This window comes from Lepisosteus oculatus, chromosome 11 (genome assembly GCF_040954835.1).
Source record: "Lepisosteus oculatus isolate fLepOcu1 chromosome 11, fLepOcu1.hap2, whole genome shotgun sequence".
Taxonomy (NCBI): Eukaryota; Metazoa; Chordata; class Actinopteri; order Semionotiformes; family Lepisosteidae; genus Lepisosteus; species Lepisosteus oculatus.
In genome coordinates, this window is record NC_090706.1 from 27,857,360 (window position 1) to 27,879,810 (window position 22,451).

Consider the following 22,451-nt stretch of genomic DNA (forward strand, 5'->3'; position numbering starts at 1 on the left):
CCCCCGTAGCTCCCACTGTGAGCCGAGCACTAGGGGTTCCTGGGAGACACTTAATGTTAAGTAAGAGAATCAGACCATTCTGGCAGTTAACTCGCAGAGTATTCACATGAAAACCTAAAGCTTTGATTACTGTTGAGGACTGGAAATGAACTAGCCTGAACTGGCTAGCAGGATATTTTCAAGGAGTTCTTGTGGTTTTGTCACGTCCTGGTCTTTGTTCACCACACAGATTGTAAACATTATTGAGACCTTCTGAGACTCTTGCACGACAAGTATTTGTCCTTTTTTTTTGTAGAGCAATTGCATTTCTTGCCCTGTGCTTGAACACTACAGAACAAATCCTGTCCAATATTAGAACAACCTTTCAATGGTACCTTCTGCTCAAAATGCCGACATCTGTGTTATACAATGCAAAATAAATGGCAAAACTTCAAAACAGCTTTTGATATTTATTAAAGACCTTCTGGGGTGTCACTTCATTTGCAGAACATTCTCAAAGAATTTTGAATTCAGAAACCTACAGTAGTCACAATCAGTGCTGTAAATTAATCTTTTGAAATAAAAAAGACTAACAGTCCTTTATCTCCTCCTTCAAAATCAAAAACGTTTTACAAAAATTCTTCAAACTCTCATTGTTTCATTTAGTATACTGCATGATACCATAATTAGGTCTGACAATCCACTGTCATACTTGGAATTATCTGTAGAAGAAAAAACATCTTGTTAAAATGGAGTTTCCATGAACATGTCTACTATTTCACAGTGCAACTGTACTTGAACAAAGCAATGAACTATAAAATTGAGATGAATTTCTTCCAGCCAGATCGAGTACTGGTTTGATTTTGCACAAAAAAATACTAGAAAATCTTAGTGTTATCTTACTATTAGTAATGTATATATACATACTATAAGTAAAGCACACCTTGTAAAGTAAGACTTTACACATATTGTTGAGATGCTACAGGACAAAGTCCAAGCTTACCAGAACAGAAAGGTCAATTAACCTCTATGGGGCAGAAAAAAACAACAATGAAAATTAATACTGTTTCCTAACTTGCTTATATGTAACATAGTTTCCTATCAAGACCAGCTGGTGCACCTGGTTTTAGAGATCTGACAGGAAATGGGAAATGTAAATCTGTATTGTCACATGAACACTATACTTGACAATTAGCAAGCTGAAGCTGGGCTTCACGGCAGCATACGTTCCCCACGCTGGGAATAATCTGCTGGCCCTGGGAGTCAACGGATGTATGTCCCTGTGGCACTTCAAGACCACCACCATCAGAAAAACCTGACCCATCCCCTTCACCTGCTCACAGAAGGAAAGAATAGGTTCAATTTACCCTGCCATGTGGGTATTTGTGCTTTCCTGGAAGCAAATTGTAGTTCTTTTGGAGAAGTTAAATCAATTGACAATGTCAGACCCCAGCTCTCTTGCCCTCTCTAGGAGCCCGGTCGGTCACAGCTCGGTCTTGATCTTGTGCACCAGGTCCTTCTGGTCGATCATCTCCTGCTGCCTGTTCCAGCGGTGGTAGGCCAGCAGCGCGATGTTTTTGGCCGCCACGGCGCTCATCTCCATTGCGCTGGCAGCCCACTCGATACCGTTGAGGTAGTAGAGGCCGTCGTGCAGCACGAGGGGCGGCAGGGCCTGAGAGGACCCGTACTGGGGGTACGCCTGCCAGTCCGTCGCCTGGACGGAGTAGTAGGACTTGAACAGGGTCTTCAGCTCCTTCTTCCCCAGGAGCTGCTGGGAAAACACCTTGTAGACGGCCGCCTCCTGCGGCTGCTTCCTGCGGAAGGAGGCACTGATGTTGACGGGGCAGACGCTGCCCACGCTGTTGAAGAAGAGCCCAGGCGTGTCGGTGGTCAGCATGCTGGCGAAGGGGAAGAGCTTGGGGTCCGGGAAGCCAAAGTAGGAACAGTTGAGGTAGCCGTGGACAATGGACGCCACTGTGTGGTGGTAGGAGCCGGTAATTCCTGGCAGGGGCGGGTCGAAGCCGTCAAAAGCGAGGCCCGCCGACCCATCCTGCTGCAGGGGCGTTGCCAAGACGACGATGTCATAGATCTCCGCGCCCTTCTCCTCCTTCTCATTAACAGAGCTCAGCTGGTACTGGGTGCCCTCGGCTTCGGAGGCAAAAAACGAACATAGAAACACCCAGCAAATAACAACACAAACCTACAAAAGCATAAAGGGGAGGCCAACGCTGCTTCTGGAGAGCCACCGTCAGGTCTTACTGGTCACAATTAAATCATCCATTTTTAAAGGACCTGGATCACACGCGAGTTCTGATCATCTTATTAAAGTTACATGATTAATTGACACCTAAAAAAAACTCAGGGGTGCCCTTTGGGCAGTGCTTTCTAACAGGGTGTTTTTTTGTAACCTGCTGATTTGGACCAAACACCTGCTTAACTGACCAAAATGGAAGTGTTTGGAAATTCAGGCTTTTCTTGGCAACCCTCAAAACCTGCTGGACTACAGCTCTCCCAAACCATGGCGTTGTACTCGTGAACCATTTAGTTAGAGTGGACTCGTGTGGATTTTGACATCAATTGTGTTTTATCTACACAATAGATGTCATGAAATGAATAAAATGGAATGACTGTGATACACATTTTAATGCAGTTAGGAAAAAGTTCCATAACAATGAACTGAAATGGACTCTAAGGACTGGTTAAGCAGGAACACGACACAGAGGGACTGATTCTATTCTGTTTTTGGGTTTATGGCTGTAGTGAGAACACCACATGAGCTAATGTCTACAAAAACAGAAAATAAAAAGAGCACTGCACTGAGGGTTATGTCCTGTTTAGCAAAGTCTAGACATACCATACATTCAAGAGGAACGTTCACAATCCATTCCCAACAGACTTAAAGGAAAATGCTTCAGTGTTCTGAGAAGGGTTCTGCTGCCACCTACCTGTTGCATGCGGTGCGACTGCTGTGACTTTGGCATGGATGAGACTGGCCCTAGCTAGGTTCAGCAAGCCAGAACATACCAGCTTGTTGCCTCCTTCCACTGACCACATATTGGCCTGGGCTCCAGCCAGGGATACCGCTCCTGTTACAGAAGACGTAGGGATCAGATGGACATCAGTCACATGCAGAAGCCCGTGTGATAAACACAAGCAATACCCTCACCCTAGGCACTGGATTTGTCCAGCTTCGTGCCTCATGGTACAAAACCCCAGTATCTTGCCCCAGTGACCGCATTAAACTTCCATTCATAAGAACCAAAGAGCATAAGGTTTACAAACGAGAGGAGCCCTTTGTGTATAGAGGTGCCTCCTGTCCTTGCTGGAGGATCTCATCTAGCTGTGACCAGATTATTGGCTTCAACCACACGGCTGTGTAGCTTGTTCCACACCCCCACCTCCCTTGGAGCAAAAAAGTGCCTGTACTTTCACAGCCCTGGGGACTTATTATACACATGATTTAAAACCGCACTACCATTATATAAACCACTACTATTTGTCATTGGCAGATTCAGTATTTTAAGAATATCAACTCAAAACACATAACGCCCGACGTTTCTCACCAATGAAGAGCTGCATTCCAGTCGGTTGGGGTCAGGAGGGCTGCGGAGTCCCAGCCTGCCCCCCGCCCACGCCCACTCCACCCCCACGCCACTCCGCGGCGCCCGGCATACCTACGAAGGCCGGGATGCTGACAGGCTGGCCGTAGTTGGCCCTCATGACGGCGGCGATGACCTCGTCGATGAAGCGCTGCGACACGCCCAGCTCCAGCAGGGACTCGGACACGGAGCGCCGCGTCATGTTGATGAAGGATGAGCCGCCCAGGGAGTGCAGCAGCTCCTCCACCGAGCTGAAGGCGTAGCCATGGGCCTGGTACTTGTAGATCCTGGACAGAGGGACAGGGAGAGCCCGGCAGGGGCCGGGGAAGAAGGGAAGAAGGAATGAGGAAGAGCAGGGAGGAAGGAGGTGACTGGCTCAGTGGGAGCAGGGGGTGGGTCGAGGGCACGGAGCAGGCGCAGGAGTCATCCGCGTTCGCGCGCGCGCGCACACACACATATCCCCACCTCATGAACTTCTCCATGATCTCCTCCACCCACATCTGCAGGCGGATGAAGCTGAAGCCGTAGCGCCACCACAGGCGGAAGAGATCCAGCAGGTACCAGTCAGTCTCCTCCAGGATGAAGTGCTCGCCGTTGAACACAGCGGTCTTCCCCGCCACGCTCTTCCGGTACTTCAGCCCTGCCGGACAAGCAGAGGTGGTCAACACACACACACACACACACACACACACACACACACACACACACACACACCTACCGCAGCCCTGCCCAGCCCCTGTTCCTCCTGGGTTACAGAAACACCACACCGCCCTGCTTGATTTGCATTACTTATCTATCCTGTTGTCTAACTGCTTTATCCAGTACAGGGTTGCAGGCAAGCTGGAGCCTATCCTGGCAAGCAACAGGCACAAGGCAGGTTACACCCTGGAATTTACCTACCAGTACGTCTTTGGGCTGTGGGAGGACACCGAAACACCTGTAGGAACATGCAAACTCCACACAGACAGCACCCCAGGTCCAGTACTGCGAGGCAGCAATGCTTAACCACTGCGCCACCGTGCGGCCCTGGCATTACTTATTTGCTTTACTTTTTAAAAACTAATATTAGGTCCATTTCTTTTCTTACTGTACCAATTTGTTCATCTGTTTAACTATTTCTGTTACATCCAACTGCGAGTGCCCAGACCTCTTAACCACAACATTACTGGGTAGTAGGGCGCACACACATAAGACAGAGAGTGGCATCTCCGATAAAAGAAGAAAATAATAATAATAATAATAATTGCTTACACTGTGCTTTTCTGGACACGCTACTCAGAGCGTTTTACAGGTAATGGGGACTCCCCTCCACTACCACCAGTGTGTAGCCCCACCTGGATGATGCGATGGCAGCCAAGTACACTCACCACACACCAGCTCTCAGTGGGAAGGAGAGCAGAGTAATGAAGCCAATTCATAGGTGGGATTATTAGGAGGTCATGATTGGTAAGGGCCAATGGGAAATTTGGCCAGGTTACACCCCTACTCTTTTTGAGAAATGCCCTGGGATTTTTAATGACCACAGTCAGGAACTCAGTTTAATGTCTAATCTGAAGGACGGTGCCTTTTTACAGTATAGTGTCCTTGTCACTGTACGGGGGCATTAGGACCCACACGGGCCACAGGGTGAGCGCCCCCTGCTGGCCCCACTAACACCTCTTCTGGGAAAGCGTCCCAGCGCCATAACTGACCCAGCTGCTTGACGAAGTCCTGCATGTGCAGGTTGAGGGAGTGGATGATGGAGGCCCCAGACTCGTACTCCTGGTTGTTGACCGTCACCGTGGCCAGGCGGCCGCCGACCGCGCCCTTCTCGTACACGTCGATCCGCACCTCCGGCCCGAAGTGCTGCCGCAGGAAATGGGCCGTCGCTGTCCCACCGATTCCGGCGCCGACGATGGCTGCGAGGGCAAGACGAGGGGGAAGCGGGGAATCAGTAGGGCTGCCCTGTGTCCGCGGAATGCAGAGTTCCTACCGGCGCAAATCGCGGACCAGCCAAAACTGCTCTTCCGGTATTGTAAGCTTAGTCCTGGGCTATTGTTCTTCAGGTCAGTTTAAAATCTTCTTGAGTTATAGAGAGAATTCTATTTCCGTTTGTAAATAGGTTTACGTTAATATATCTTTCTGTGTTTTCTGATTGGGTACAGGATAACGTGACTAGAGAAAAAGGGAGAGATCAGGGACAGAGACAGAGAGAATGGAGCTGGTGTACATGTGACTGTTCAGAAGTAAACTGCACAGGGAATATCCGTCTCCATCCAACTCCCATCCCATGGGCGGAGTGGTGGCTCTGTGGCTAAGGATCTGTGCCTGTGGCTGGAAGGTTGCCGGCTTGAATCCCACGGCCGGCAGAGGAATCCTACTCCGTTGGGCCCTTGAGCAAGGCCCTTCATCCCAACTGCTCCAGGGGTGCCGTATAAATGGCTGACCCTGTGCTCTGACCCCAAGCTTCTCTCCCTGTCTGTGTGTCTCATGGAGAGCAAGCTGGGGTATGTGAAAAGACAAACTCCTAATGCGAGAAATTGCATATGGCCAATAAAACAATCTTATCTTAGTGTGTTTAACCCCCACCCTGCACGAACCCTACAGTCACAGTATCACCGCTGACTTCTTTTTCTGTCTGTATCTATCTGTATTGGAGGTGAAGGTGTGATTGGGTTTGGTAGCTGTGAAGCTGTTTTGTATAAATATAGTATCCCCAGTCTGTGTGGAAACTTTTTTCGTTGTGCTTACATCAGCACTACAGTGCAGACCTGCTATCGACATCCTTATTACTGTGTCCTTATAGACGTGGCCGGTGTGAATGTCATCTGCACACTCCATCCAGCATTACACGTGCATGATGGTTTCACCCATTATCCTATAGCAGACAGGTAAAAAGGCCTGGTTTTATTAAACCTGCAACAAACCTGCCCTGGGCCCTGCCTGTATTCAGACCTCCCCACTTTTAAAAACTGATTTTAGAGAGGGGGGGTCATCCCTCTTGTGAAAACTTACTTGACCCCCAGCTTTATAATTAAATAATTCGCTGATAGATACTATCATATATATGCAATACACTATAAATACTATGACTCACCAGTTGAATTTATAATAATCTTGAATAATCTCACTTTCTTTGCAAACTTTTGTTGTACAGAGATGCGGTTTGTTTAGCAGATTTGAGCAGTCTCAGATGGCTCAGGGTCATATTATATAATGAATAATTCGATGATGATTTTTCGGATTTCAGTGAGACTCCCGGAACTTCCGGGGGACGTGGGGTGTCTGTATTTGCTGTGCTTTAACTGAATGCACCACTCTCCATGAAATTAAATGTACTGAGCAGTAATACAGCCCGCAAGAAGCAGTAAAAAAGCGAGCCCTGTAAGAGTGACGCTTGACTGCCCCTTTCCGTCAAGGGATATCAGAGTGACGACTTCTCATTTAGAAAAACGCACCTGCTGGCCACCCGCTGAGCGAGGAGTAGATCGAGAAAGAAAAACTGTGCAAAAAAGCGCCACGGTCACGCGCACGCCACGAGTCTGCCTATACCGTGGGCGAGCACGTCGTCCCACAGCCTACAGGGACTATAACCCGCATGCCGTCGCAGCCGCAAGAGTGTTTCGAAACAAATCTCCGTACCTATTTTAGAAGGCGGAGCACCGTCCACTTGGGCGGAATCGGGATCTCCCACAGCGGCCGAGCAGCACCAGACGAGCGTCAAAACGCACCGCGACAGCAATAGGAACCGGGTCATGATGCAAGCTGCCGGAGAGCTAGACGCTGCAAAACATATTAAAACATCACGAGCTGATTACGAAACATTCGCCCCTGACAGTCCCGGAACTCCCTCCACCGAGGAAACAAATGCTGGGTCAACGCAGTAAAAAAGCAGGGATGTCACCTTAACATAAGGTATATAAAGCCATGCATCCCTGGTCCTACCGTCCCACCTTCCTCTTGTAGCGCTCTGCGCACTGACGTCCCCTTGGCGAGAACTGCGCATGTCCGTTTTTTTGACGGGAGACTCAGAAAAAAACCTTACAAAATATTTTCACAAAGCATGGGATTTGTGTTGTTCTTGTGGAAGAGGCTCGCGTATGACTAATAATGTTGTTGAACTGTTTTTGTTTCCTGTAACTGAACCGATCCGAGCTTCACGTACATGTCTTGACGTACACGTATTTTCCTCAAGACACAAAATAGGGAAGGGAAATGTGTTTATCAATGTTAACAATCAATCAGAGTGGCATTGAAACAGCATGGAAAAAAAGCGCTGCTTACAATAAAAGTTTTTGTTTTGGTCGGAAAGTTGAGTCGTCTTGTGCTTCCTTAGAACAACCAGCAAGGGGAGCGCTGAGCCGAGATTACGTGCAGTTATTAGTGTGAAGTATTTTAAAGAAGTGCTTATGAATTATTGTTGTGTATGACCCCTCTGCAGACCACATCTTTCTGCGACTCATCAGCACTGCGCGCCATGTTAAGTTTACATGTGCCGAAACTGTAGTCCATAATTATGAATAATTCTCATCATAATTGCGTTTATACAACGCTTTTCATCTCAAACGATCCGATCCCAAACGATTCCACGAACAGGAGGGGGCGTGAGGCGGTAGTTAAGCACCAGCGATCCCACTACACTGCGGATCAAGTGGAGAAGTAAAACATCGCTGTAGGAGGAACTTCAGGAAAGTCAGATTGTTCCAACACAGAGTGGAGTGCAGCCAGGACACTTGCATGAACGCCCTAGCGCTTTCGAAAAGTGCCAGATCTTTAAGGATCAAACAGGCGGGACTTTGGTTTAATATCGGTGCGATAATAATAATAATAATAATAATAATTATTATTATTATTATTATTATTATTAATAATAATAATAATTTGGGTCCTTGTTTATTGGAGGTCTCCCATTCCACTACCGGACAAGCCCAAGATCAGCCTACAAGGCAAAAAAAAAAAAGATCTGTCTCATGTATACCAACTGTCCCAGTATGCCAAACGCCTTGTCTGTATATTGGCATATCATTGCTTTAGATTCCACCAGGACAGCTGTCAATTATATGATATTTTTCACCAATTATTGCTCCTCAATGTATGGTACATTACACTATACTATATACACTCCATACTTTGTGTGCTTGTTTTGAATGAAACCACTTGTTACTGTTGCTGACTGTCATGTACTTTTCAGTGTTGAATAAATACCATATGGAAACCAATAACTAGGAAATGGTGTGTAAAACATCTGAAAAAGAAAAAAATGCTTTTGTAGTTTGTGACCAGGGTTATTTTTGTTCGCGCTTGCTCTTTATGATGCGAATTATGTGTCCAGTTTGTGAAATTTCTGGTATTTCTGGGAGTTCTGAGAGTCTGCTTTTTTAAAAAGAACCCCTTTGCTGTGAAGCACACTTCTGGGAATAGTGCCAAGTGAAATGTTGAGTGTCGAGTGCTAAAATATTGCTGTTAGAGCAACTTCTCGAAACAACGAGCCATCTTTGCAACATCCTCTTTCTGTGTTTTTGCCTGTGTTTGTCTGAGGTTTATAAAGGTCACATTCTTATGCGAGGCAGTTATTCTTGAATGCACGTTTTTGTTGTTTAAATTTAGAACGTCCAATTTTGTTTTGTGTGTGTGTGTGTGTATTTTACTAACCCAGTTTTGGAACCACCAGTTGTGTGTTTTTGCCAGAGAGAGCAAGGAAGTGCAGGCAGACTCCTCCAGCTCTCCCACCCTCCAGCCACTCGTGTTTCAATAAGTCACGGGAGGTTCACTGCCAATTGGAGGACAAGCATGTCACTCGCCGGCAGCACCGCGAGCCTGCAAGCACCGGGGTGACCACAGGGGGCGCTGTGTCGTGGGGAACAAAGAGAGTCCTGACCGACCATCCAGGTCACAGTCTCTAATGACATGACCCAATTTCAAACCCACTACACCTGGATCATGATCGTGTTTGGGTGAGCACCTTTGCCACCCCTGTGGTCAATAATGTACATCCATAGAAGGTCCCATGCAAGCACACATGAACATAAGGACGGTCACAGACAAGAGGAGCCATTTGGCCTTTCAAATCCGTTTGGTAGTTAGTGGTAAGACAATCAGAGGGTCTCATCCACCATTCCTCAAACAAAGGCAGGGTTTTGGCTTCAACCACATGCCTAGGCACCTTGTTCCACACTCCCACAACTCTGTGAGTACAGAGGTGCCTCCTGTCCTAACTGGAGGACTTCATTGGGTTGTTTCATGAAAGAAGCCAGGGTATAAACATCAAAAATATGACTGGGGATCTTGTTCCATACTCCCGCCTCCCTTTTGGAAAAGATCGTACAGGAAAGCTGCCGCATTCACAAAACCCATTGCCTTCAAAGTGGTTCTCCAGACTTGGTTTATAAGGCTTACAGTATATCTACAAAAATGATACAAATTAAAACGTTGGTGATTTCTCCATAAAAGTGTGCAAGATTAATGCATCAGTGTGCAAAATTCATCTTGATGACCTACTTAAGATCAGAGCTGTGTCTTAACTATGTCATTAGTAGTTAAATTGGATTGAATTGGATTTATTCTAACTCAACGGTAGTACTGTCCCCATACTGTCCCATTTGTTTGAAACCACTTCCCCCTTCATCACTGTCATAGTCTTCCAGTCCTGAACAGATAGGTGTATGTAGGGGATCAACACAAGTGGCCAAATCAATGCACCTGTACTAAAAAGACACCTCCACAAATTGCTTTTCACAATAAAACAATGACCTAAACGTGCAAGTGGAGTCTGTGTGGAAGTCTGTTTAGGATTGAAGTGCATTTTAAACTTGGAAGAGGATGAATTCTTTTCAAAAAAGGACTGTGAGAGTTTAGAACAACTAACCAACATCCTGCCTTGCTTTCAAAGCCAATACCCTGACTTCTGTTAAGAAACCACTGTTTGAGACCGTTGGACTACTTAGCTAATCAGCAGTCATAACCAGCAAAACAGCTCTACCTCAGTGCTTCGTTTGCCCTGTTATTATTCATTTGAAGGCTCTGCAAAGAGATTTCCCCTGGTAATATACACACCTAAAGCTGCTCACCTCATAGTGTACCTGGAAACCTGAAGTGTGCTGAAATTTAACTGGAATATGGAATAACCTTTACTCAACAGAATCAGCCTTAACATCCAGTTTCCAGTTCTACCTTCTTTGAAAAGGAGAGACACCAGATACAAGAAAACTCCAACACCAGAGAAACACCAGGAAAGAGAGGTTAGCTACCTAAAGTTAAAGTGCTGTAGCTATGTAATATATTGAGAATCAATCTAGGTAAATAAATGTTGGGTTTCTCGATGTGTGCCCGTTTGTGGTGAGTGAGGAGCTGAATTAAAGCCATCTCTTGCTCTCTTTTTTATTTACTTTCTACCAACCAAAAGTTAATGACTGAAATAAAAGTCCCTGTGTTTATTTTTTGCTCCTCTCACCTTCCCCGTGACTAAAAGTCATCCGTTGATCATTTGATTTAAACTTGACTCAAAGCCTCCCGTCATGTGAGCTAAGTTTCGTGGTTCAGTAGAGTAAAACAAGCGGCCCAGAGCGTCACACTGCCTGTACTCAAGTGCCTCCAGCGGCTCCCATCTGTACAGTGTGGGAGGTAAAGGCAACAGACAGACATTCTGCTGGTCACTGACCTACAATGCCCACTTCCTCTATCACAGTATTCCAAAGCTAGGAAAGGAAAACTCTTTCACATGATGTGGGGGGGATTTCCAAGCATTTTTTTAATGTTTTAGTGTGGTAGGACAATCAGCTCTGCTGTCTCAGGGGATCCTGGGTTCTGTTTCATTTTGAGTTCCCTCTGGTGTTGGTATGTTCTCCTTGAGCTTGTCTCCTAACACACAAGTTAGGGTTCATTGATTAAGACTTGATAGGGTATGTTCCCAGTACTGACTACGGGGATGAATAGCACATGGTATAGGGTATATTAATGTACCCACTTTGAGTTATGCATCACTAGAAGTGCTTAATGTGGTATACCATCTACCCATCTACACACCCATCTGTCAATTCATGGATGGGCACCTCTGTTACACCCTAACCACCCCTCCACAATGCTGCTGGCTCCATCATTGGACACAAACTGTCACGATCGTAATCCCTCCTCTTAAGGGCGCTCCGGCTCTTTCACATTTTAGTTGATCATGTGCACCTGCCGCCATTCCTGCCCCTCTCGGCGTCCTGACCCAGCTGAGACTGGGGCTCAGAGCGCCTGGCCGCGTGATCCTGCTTTTATTCCCTCTCCCTGTACCAGATCCCATTCCGGTTTTTATACTTGTCTAGATTTTGTTTTGGATGGATCTCCCGGCTTTTGGACTGCTTCCTGCTTTCCCCTTCTGGAGAGTTTTGGACTCGTTCGCCGGTGCCACGCCCCCCAAGCACCGGAACAATGTCAGTCATCCCGTCCTGATCCTGTCGTGCTTCCCTGTTACCCTTCTCCAGTCTCTTCCAGATTTTACCGTCTGCATAGGGTCCTGACCTACGCAGCGTAACACAAACACATTCACTTACACACACAGACATGGGGACACCATCTCACCCAGACAAGTACTGTATATCCAAAGATTGTGATAGAAACCCTTTGCAGGCATGGAAAAGCCTACAGTCAAGTCAGGAACAGAACCAGGAGCTGTATGGCAGCAGCTCTTGGGCACCACACCACTGTGCCACCCAGGGTTCCATGAAACTATATCTCATCAGTAGATGCCAAACAGAACCCCCACCCCCCCTCCCACCCACCTCTTCCATCCTCCTGGATCATGTTCAGATGTGACGTTCAAAAAAATTCATGAATTAGAAAACAATGAGCCATCCCGAAGAGAGGTCATGACTCTTTTACTCTTTGTATACTTCTTAATGGTAAGAATCACCATTGTTAACCCCTTCTTTAAACTATATTGAGTTTATTAAATGGCATAGAAACCGAAAGCCTACAGACATTTTACCTCTTCATTGTACAGAACATGCAGCAACATTACAATTCTATGTATAATGGCAATTTCTGTCCGTCAGTCTGAGCCGCTTGAAACTAAGGTTTAGCCAAAGAAGTGGCGGCCCCTGGTGGCAGGAGGATGTTCCATCGCTTATGAAAACCTGCACCAGTACTATACGGGAACTTGAACCCTTCTGTAATGTAATGTTTCTTTATTAGCCCTATACAGTTTCTTGCATTAGGAATTCATCTTTTCACATACCCCAGCTTTTCTCCATGGAGACACAGACACGGAGAAAAGCTTGGGGTCAGAGCACAGGGTCTGCCATTGTATGGCGCCCCTGGAGCAGTTGGGGTTAAGGGCCTTGCTTAGGGGCCCAATGGAGTAGGATTCCTCTGCCAGCTGCAGGATGTGAACCGGCAACCTTCCAGTCACAGGCACAGATCCTTAGCCACCGCTCTGGCCATCAGCATTAATGTTCTTTTTCAACATCCAACCATTTTCTAACTGCTTTATCCATTTCAGGATTGCAGAAGAGCTGGAGCCTATCCAATTGGTGCAAGACACGATACACCCTGGACAGGACACCACATCCATCACAGGGCACACACACATAGACACATACTCACACCAGAGACAATTTTTCCAGAGGGCAATTAACCTAACAGAATGTCTTTGGACTGTGGGAGGAAAGCGGAGCACCCAGGGGAAACCCACACAAACACAGGAAGAACATACAGACTCCACACACAGAGTGCCCCAGTAATTGAACCCAGGGCCCCAGCATGTGACACAGTATTGACTACCCCTGTGCCACCGTGCCCCCCCTCTGTTAAGTTTGCCCAAATCAGCCCTAATTCATGGGACCAAAACAATGCACGCATACAGTGTTCTACTGCAGTAGCATATTTTGCTTAGCTCCACTCTCACCCTTTCCACCTGTCAACAGACTTAAAATGCCAAGACAGAACCTGGTTCTGTCATCCTACACATTGGGTGATCTGAGCTAAAAATCAAGGAATTATTTTCTGAGATGCATTTTAATACCTCGTTGTAAAAGAAAAGGTGATTAATAAAAAAGCATTTAGAAGTCGCCAAAACCTGCAGATGTTATTCTTTACAAACGTTTCCTGTGGTGTCCAGGTAGGTGAGAAAAACACCATGACATCACGGCAAAGCAGAGGACTTTACAGTAAAGTACCACACGAGATGAGATGTAGGGAAAAATAGTACCGCACCCTGTGTGCGTCGTACAACTGCAAAACTGCCACACAAACACACATTCCCTTGCTGACCTTCAAAAGACAAAACAGGTAGAGGGGATACCTTTCTTTATGAAGCTGTCAGTCAGCTGGAATGACCACAATCTGCATTGAGCAGAACAGAATCCAGAAAGCTCATCCCACTTTTCTTAGCCTTTCGGGGTACCCACTGTCATAGACTGTTAATGCCCTTCTCAGATCCCAAAGGCTACAAGCCAAAGCGTGTTGTTTAAAGTTCACTTTAAATCGATAGGTTATGAACACTTTTAAACCATGTTTATTTTATTGATTTCACAAGACTATGTTTTTTTTTTCAGAGACTAGTTCAAGTTCAAGTTCATTGTCATTATACTCATATACAGGTATATGGGACGACGAAATTCTATTTAGCTAGCTCTCAGACGGTAAGAAGTACAAAAAAAAACCAACAACAATACAATTGTATAAGAAAAGAAAGACAGAGACAACAGGCAATGTGCAAAACAACAACAGTTAACAGGTTATGTGCAAAACAACATCAGATGTGCAAAATCGTACATCAGCAAAATGAAATAAAGGATAGAAAATTAGCTTCTTGACATATGAGGTAGAGGTAGATTTCAATGTGTGTTTGAGTTTTGGTAAAGACAGAAGGCACTGTGAGGTTCATATCGTAGGTGAGAGAGGCTGGGAGTTTAATAGTCTGATAGTGCGGGGGTACCGTTTTCCAGATGGTAGAGGGTCATACAGTCTGTAGCTGGGGTGCGTGGGGTCTTTGGTGATGCTTTCTAAAGCACTGTCTGTCATAAATGTCCTGGATGGATGGGAAAGCAACCCCAGTGATTTTCACCACCCGCTGAAGGGCTTTGCGGTCAGCAGTACTACAATTGCCATACCACACTGTGATGCAACCTGTCAGTATGGTTTCTGTAGTGCATCTGTATAAGTTAGTGAGGATCTGGGGATTAATCTTAGCCTTCTTCAACTGTCTAGGGAAGTACAGGCGCTGTTGCGCTTTCTTGATCAGACAGGTGGCGTTGAGAGACCATGGGAGGTCCTCAGTGATATGGATGCCAAGGAATTTGAACTTACTGACCCTTCAGTCCCGTTGATGTGGATAGGGGCATGTCCATTTTGCAGTTTTATGAAATCAGCGATAAGCTCCTTGGTTTTGCTGACATTGAGGGTGAAGTTGTTGTCCTCCCACCATGTTGTAAGGAGATTGACCTCCTCCTTGTATCCCTCTCATCATTGTCTGTGATCAGACCTACTATGGTGTCATCGGCAAACTTGATGATGGAGTTGGTGTTGTGTTTGGCCTTACAGTCATGGGTATAGAGGGAGTAGAGCATTGGACTAAGCACACAACCCTGGGGGACCCAAGTGTTCAGAGTTAGTGTGCCGGAGGTGTGGTTTCCAAACCTGACAGCCTGAGGTCTGCCTGTCAGAAAGTCCCAAATCCACTTGCAGAGGGTGGTGTCAAGACCCAGTACACTGAGTTTCTTGACTAGTTTCTCTGGAATGATAGTGTTAAAAGCTGAGCTGAAGTCAATGAATAGTAGTCTTGTGTATGTGTTATTTTTATCCAGATGGGATAGGCAATGGAGATTGCTTCATCTGTGGATCTGCAGGCTCTGAGGACGTGACTGGTTATGCCGTCGGGTCCTGCAGCCTTGTGTGTGTTCACTCTTAGCAGAGATCTCCTCACCTCATCTGCAGACAGTGAGAGCAGCTGGTCAGCTGCGGCGGATGCAGCTCTGATGGCTGGTTCTGTGTTGCTGGCTTCAAACCGAGCGAAGAAGGTGTTGAGCTCGTTAGGCAGGGAGGCATCATGGGCAGGTGCACAGATGTTCTTCCTCTTGTAGTCTGTGAGGGCCTGTATATCTTGCCACATGCGCCTTGGGTCATTGGTGGTGAAGTGTTCCTCTAATTCCTGTTTGAGTGTGTTTTTGCATGTTTAACACTATTGTTTAGATTGATCCTGGCTGACCTTAGTTCTGATTTATTGCCCGATTTGAATGCTGCATCCCTTGCTTTGATTAGGATGCGGACCTCACTGTTCATCCATAGTTTCTGGTTAGGAAAAGTTCTTGTTTCTTTTGTGAGTGTAACATCATCAGCACATTTCCTGATGTAGCTAGTGACTGATGATGCATATTCCTGTATGTCGGTGTATGATCCCTGTGTGGCTGCCTCTTTAAACACATCCCAGTTCTCGTCCTGTCACGTTTACCGAGTGATGGCGTTTCTTTTTTAATCCTCTTCATCTCCAAAATGGCAAAGTACTCATTTCGCAAGCTTCGAGCGTCTTTAGAAACGAAATGGTTTCCTCGGTTCTCCTGTCGGGTAAGAAAACATTGCTCTCACGCTGCCAGCAGGGAGGCAGTCGATGACACAGACGTGTCGCCGGGCCGTCAGCACCAACACAGACGGCACTGGAGGAAGTCAATGTGTTATACCTCGGGGAACTTTGTAATAAGGCAGGACAGCAGATGCATTTTAGTTGGCTTTAGCAAAACGTGTGGGTTGATGCCACAAAAAAAAACGTGGTTGCTCTTTTCCTTTCCTTTTTCACAGATGAAAGAGACGGCAGAACAAGTTACTAAAGCGAAGGACCCAACTAGCTGGGCTCTGGTTTCACCGAGTCGCCCACGCTGTGGTAAAAAAAAACATTATTTTGCCTGTCGGAGCAGGGTTTGTGTGCGAACTCTACGAACAGAACTGTCGCGCAGTGCCTGCGAGGGCGATTTTCATTTGAAACAGATGTTCTGGGCATGGCACCCTTTATCGAAGTTTGCTGGCGAAATTATTCTTTTATTTTCTCAACCGATTTCAGGTCTCCTGTGGTGGTAAAGAAAGGGACAAATAAATATATTCAGATAAACCCAGATAAACACCAGATGCTTGTTAACCAGATTATTAAAAAGTACAAGAATGAATCTCCTTAAGAAGAAGCGTGAGCATCCTATCAGGATTCTTATATCGAATTCAATAACGTACTTCACTTTGTCTGGCTTTTATAATTGGTCCTTATTATTATTATTATTTTTGTTGTTGCAAATCCCGGGTTCTAAGCAATGCTTGAAGAGCTAGCGAGCTTATCAGCCGGTCGATAAAAAGTCTTCGGCAGGACTTCCCCGCGTCACCCCACGGAGTTTACAGAGAGGAAACGCTGTATCGAATACTTGACCAGAGTTTCCTTCTTCAACGCCGGCTGGGGTTTTCTCAGCCGAATTCGGTTGAAGCTGTGTCGCACGGTTTGTAGGGAGACAATATGATAAAACATATTATTTTGTAGATTTCTGCCATTATTATTATTATTGCAATTTCATCAATGCCGTCGGTCCATAGGAATGCCGTCTGCGTTACGCAAATAAGCATCAGCTACAAGTTTCGGAACATGTTTAATCCTGTGAACCAGTTTTCAATGAACAAGGGATAATGCGGGGACTTTCCATGTCTAAATGTGTACGTAGTGTGTTAAGTGGAATATACGCCTATGCAAATTAGCGTTGATCTCTGCCTTTATATACCAATGAGGCCAAAGAATGAAACAGAGCAATTGAATGTAGGTGGCTTTTTTTCTCTTTCTAAATCTGACATCAGTACTTATGACAGATGAATCAGCAACTGTTGAGAGTCCTAAGATTCGGTTACTTGGTAGCAGAATGAATCACCGAGTAGTGGTGATGATGTTTTTAAAACGGCGGCACAGAGAAAATGAAAGAAAAACCGAAGGAAAAGAAAAAACGAGATGAGAAAGAATAAGACAAACACGAAACTACCTTCGTCTGAACTTCCCGTGAGTAATTGAAAAGAATGAAAGGATAAACTGGTTTGTGTGAACGTGGGGCTCCCAGGTTAAGATCGCACCTGAAGACGTTATACGAAATGTACTATGACTTTAGGGTTATAACTTATACTGTATAGGTGGCCATTCTTTCATTGCAGATGTATGTACTGTACAGTATGTGTATTTTATGTGGGCATGGATTTTGTGGAAGTGTGGAAACAATACCAATAACATTTTTCGTTCTGTGCACACGCCTATTTCTTCATTGCACACTATGTCCTTAAAAAGACCGTATAAATGTATTCTATACGACATGTATAAAGATGGAAAGATATTGATATTCTGTTATCATTCGCTGTCTAGCATATCTGGGTAGATGTTTAGCTCTTTTCTGAGATCAGTCAAGAGAATTGCCATATTTTTGGTGTATTAATAACAATAAAAAATAATGCTTTCAGTCCAACGTGTATTGACACATCACCGACTCTGGAACATTACATATTACATATAAAATTCGCGGCTGGGCGCGAGTATGAAATGACAATGGAGTAGTCCGCTTGTATTTTAGAAAGTGAGGGGAAAGCCGGTGTTTTCCATGAATTATCGTTCTGTGCTGTGACTGAATAGACACAAAATAAATATGTCAATTTACGTATTACAACGGATTTTTATAATTTTGACATTTCTCCAACGGCGAAGATTAATATAAGGGTTATAACCCTTTGTGAAAAATCTGATGAATTGTTAAATGGAGAAACGGCTTCTTGTTTAGAAAGTCCGGACCACATTTAGAATTATTTGCAGTTTGGGGTCTTTGGAAAAGGGGTAGCCGATTATTTATAACTGGTTTCAGAATAGAATTAACTAACATGATATTCATTGTTGCCTTCCACAGCTATTTGAATGTGTTCCTATTCACAAAGTGTAGTTTATCAGTGTGTGTATTAACAGCGTTATTGTGCGGTAAAACCACTCACAAACGGTAATATACTTTACAACACTTGTACTGCAGGGCAATTTTTGTTTCTTGGTAAATAAGTCTATAACGATGTTTCCAGAAACCAGAGAATTAGCAAATAACACCTCTCTCGTGTGTGTGATGCGATGTGTGCTGCTTATTAGAACAAAATATGCATTCTTTTTAATTACACAAAGTGAAGCAATAGAACAACATAATTTTCTGGGTTGAAGATTTGGTGTAACATCGTAATACAAATTGTTTTAGCAAAAGCAACGTTTTGTTGTTTTGTGTTTCATTTTCTCTGTAGTGCATTAGCTTTTAATCTTTCCTGGTAAACGACATCATAACTTGAAAAACAAGCAAAAACAGCAATCGCTGCAAATAACACCAGAGAAGACTGGTGTAAGGCTTTCGTTTTAAACGATTTAAATGTATACAGTGTATTAACATTTTTTCAGATATTATAAATGAATTTGTATGAAATGATTCTGTATAGCATATATTTTGTATGGGACTGTGAAAGGCCGAGTCCTCTCTGCACATTGGCTGATGTACTGCCTTTCGATATAAAAGTAGAAATTATTCCAATTATTATTATACTGTGAACATTTAGAGCAAAGGGGAAAAAATGCAAAATAACAGAACAACTTTACAACTGAACGCAGAACAAAAACTCTTAAAAGAATAAAAGAACCTGTCTTAACATGCCAAGCATCAGTGAGTTAGCTGTTGAAGTACAGTACTGTGCTACAATGAAACATGTATTACATGGATTAATTTTGTATTTTCTGTTCCAAATAGAATGTGCTGTTCCAATTATTGCTGTTCTTGTGCTAGCGACCCGAAACGTTAGAGCATTTCCTACAGCTCTGTAATCAGGAGAATGAATTGCAGTTTCCAGTGTACTCGAGGTATTTTCGTGGATTTTTACTTCAGCTTTAAGTTTTGCTTTGTTTTATCATTCATCAGAGTTACAGAGACGTGGCCAGGGGAATGTGACTGGAAATGCAGCTGTTTGGAAAAACAGGCCCTTTTTATCCATCAGGAGAAAGCTAGGATAGGTTGGAATTGGGCTGTTCCATAACAGCAGCTGCTGGAAAAATCACAGAAATATCACAACAGCTGCCCTTTAAAATATCTGAATAAATAGCTTGATTCTCTGTCTGGTAATATTAACAACAATGGCAATAGTCACTTCAGTAGTTCTGACCATAACAAAAACATTTACCTAAATTAGGATTCTGCTTTTTCCGGACTCAAATATTTTCACTAAGGGTGGAAGATTATTTTGCATTTTGGTACATAAACAATATAGCCATTCAAACAATCAGTTGAAAAAAAGAAATCATGTAATGAAAACAATTTTGCAGTTTGACTTTTAACCTGTTCAGTATCTTCATAATACTATGATTATACTTTGAATACTACAGTCAAAATACTATGATTCCTGGTTTTGGGAATGGAGATAAATACTGCAAATGTAAAACATTTAACATAAATGGTAAGCTTTTTGGAAGATTTTTGGTTGTCTCAAAACGGGTGCAACAGAGAAAAAGAAATTCTAATTAATTGGCAGTGATGTTTGTTGACTTTGCTCTCTGTTAATCAAAAGGTTACAGAGCACCCTTCACAAATGAAGACACTTTCTTCTTGTCTCTTGTGTTCTGTGTTTAATGTAAAGCATTCTCCAGGAATAGGAGTGAAGATTTTGACAAAAGTTTCCAGATTCAGTTAAAACAATTTATGTATATAGTTATTTAACTAGACACAAATTCTTTACTCAGTCTGTATCGATTTACCCCTTCCCCCAAAGAACACGTTTCTTTTTGGCGGGAAAGCTCATGAGAGTAAAAAAGGTATCCATTTTAGAAACTATATGTGTGTTCTTGTGTGTGTTTGGATTTTCAAACAGTTCCCCTGAGTGTATTGTTGGAAACTGCATGAGAGCGTGTATTTCTGCCTCAATGGGACGTCCTGACATCCACATTCAACCTTTGTCCTTTCACAGGGGACAGAGTAGACAAATGTTCATCCTGGGCTGTCCTGCCTGTTCAGCTCTGTGGACTTGGAGGCTCTGGCAGGAGGGTGTGTGGCTGGTGACGAACTCACAGTGGAAAACACAGCCCTGCCACGAGTGGGCCTGAAAGAAGAAGATGAGTAATGCTTCAGATGACGGGAGATTGTTGGTGTGAAAAAAATCACTGATTCACCATGTGCTACAACAGCCTGCTTCTTTTAAAAACAGTGTTGAAAACTGCTATCAAAAAATATAATCTTACCAGCACACGCTGAGCTCGGTAGCACTGGTCTTTCCATGTATGGTTGCATTTCTGAAGCCCTTAATTTTCATGTCAGCTAACAGAAATGTATAAATGTGGGAAAGATACCACCAAATGCTGTTGTTTCTTAGAATATTATCGCATTATATGTCCTCAGGTTGTCATTTTGTTGTAATGTTCTGGATGCTTTGGCTCAGTTCTTACTTCACTACGCTTGAGGTTAATGTCTCTAAGCCAGTGGCGGCTGAGTTCCGGCGTGACTCTTGAGCTCAGAGAGAGCTGGAGTTGAATTTGATTTTACAAGGTTTGCCCGGTTCCATGCGTGTAACACAATGCAGGCCTTGCCATGTTTTCAACATGGCTATTAGGACTGGGGCTGTGGGCTGAGATGGCGACATGTGACAGGAAAAGGAAATGAGGTATGTAGCCCTGCGATGTGATTGGCTGAGTTGAGATATCAAGCCATAAAAGTGACAGGAAGAATGCCAGTGTTGGCTCTTTCTTCATTGAGGCTGATGAGCTAAGAACAGCAAGGTTTCAGTGGCAGCAAAATTGGTACCGACATGAAAATTACTTTAAGATATTATGAAGTTAAACTGGAAGATTCCATAGAGAGGTGAAAGAAGCCCAGGTAATAATTTTGAAAACCTAATAAAATGTTTGAGATTTAAATGTTATTGACTCATAGTGGTTGTGGAACAACGTCTTTGTGGGTTTTTTTAACATAGTACATTCTATTCTTATTCATTCAAGGCAAGCAAAATGTTTCTCTTGTATCAAGTTAAAGTGTTGCTCTGTTTTAAGATGAACATCCTAAAGAATAATAAAATGTACAGTGCAATTGTAGAAAGATATGGAATTGGAGGGTACTGTGCTTAGCTTGGTTTCTGAGAATACTTGTTAAACTGTGCAAAACTTGGGATGCAAATTCTGCGCAAGAAACATGAGGTGATATTACAAGCCATGACGCGCTGCACCAGAGTGTGAACTGATAAGCCTCTGCATTTACAGTGTAGAGCTGAAAAGCAAAGAGTGATGAAATCTTTCACATGATTCCTGGAACACAGCTCTTACAAATAACAATAATGCTCAGTATAAAGCTTTAATAATTCTGTTTAGACCTTTTCAGAAATAACACACACAGATGGTGCACACACTAGTGCTGTAAGTACGATCCGTGGGACAGCTGCTAATCTATACAAAAAGGTATGTTTTGGAAGAGAATCTTTTCTCTTTCCTTCATGACTTTACAAAGGAAAAATGTTCTTGTTGCAAATATGATGTTTACTTCTAAAGTTCGGAATTTCATCAATGCTATGGGGAGGATGGGGGTGCAGTGGTTAGCGTTGCAGTCCCTGGGGTGCTATAGGTGTGGAGTTTGTCTGCTCTCCCTGTGTTTCCATGTTCTTTCTCAATGTGCTCTGGTTTCCTCTCAAAGTGCAAAGACATGCTGGTAGGTTCATTGGTTTCTAGGTAAAACTGGCCCTGTTGTGAGTGTGTCTGTGTCTGCGTGTGCTCTGCGCTGGACTGGTGTCCTGTCCAGGGTGTATCCTGCCTTTTGCTTGTTGCTTGCTGGGATAGGCTCTGGCTCCCCCTTGACCCTGAATTGGATGAAGCAGTTAGAAAATGGATGGATGTTATTACTATTATAGGTGTTACAATTA

At 44.2% G+C, this 22,451-nt stretch overlaps 1 protein-coding gene and 1 long non-coding RNA gene across 2 annotated transcripts; one reads left to right on the plus strand and one right to left on the minus strand.

The window, feature by feature from the left end:
* Nucleotides 1-429: 429 nt before the first annotated feature.
* LOC102696054 (prenylcysteine oxidase-like) lies at nt 430-7,550 on the minus strand. The gene is made up of 7 exons (XM_006631717.3): nt 7,462-7,550; nt 7,200-7,340; nt 5,270-5,476; nt 4,044-4,218; nt 3,654-3,865; nt 2,925-3,065; nt 430-2,127 (listed from the first exon to the last, which is right to left on the minus strand). The coding sequence occupies exons 2-7, from the start codon at nt 7,312-7,314 to the stop codon at nt 1,463-1,465; spliced, it is 1,515 nt and encodes a 504-aa protein (XP_006631780.2). The 5' UTR covers nt 7,315-7,340; nt 7,462-7,550; the 3' UTR covers nt 430-1,462.
* A 9,345-nt stretch (nt 7,551-16,895) lies between these two features.
* Nucleotides 16,896-21,459, plus strand: LOC107077639 (uncharacterized). Its single transcript, XR_001478643.2, has 3 exons — nt 16,896-17,556; nt 19,310-19,419; nt 20,517-21,459. It is a non-coding gene; the product is annotated as an uncharacterized lncRNA (long non-coding RNA).
* The last annotated feature ends 992 nt before the right edge of the window (nt 21,460-22,451 follow it).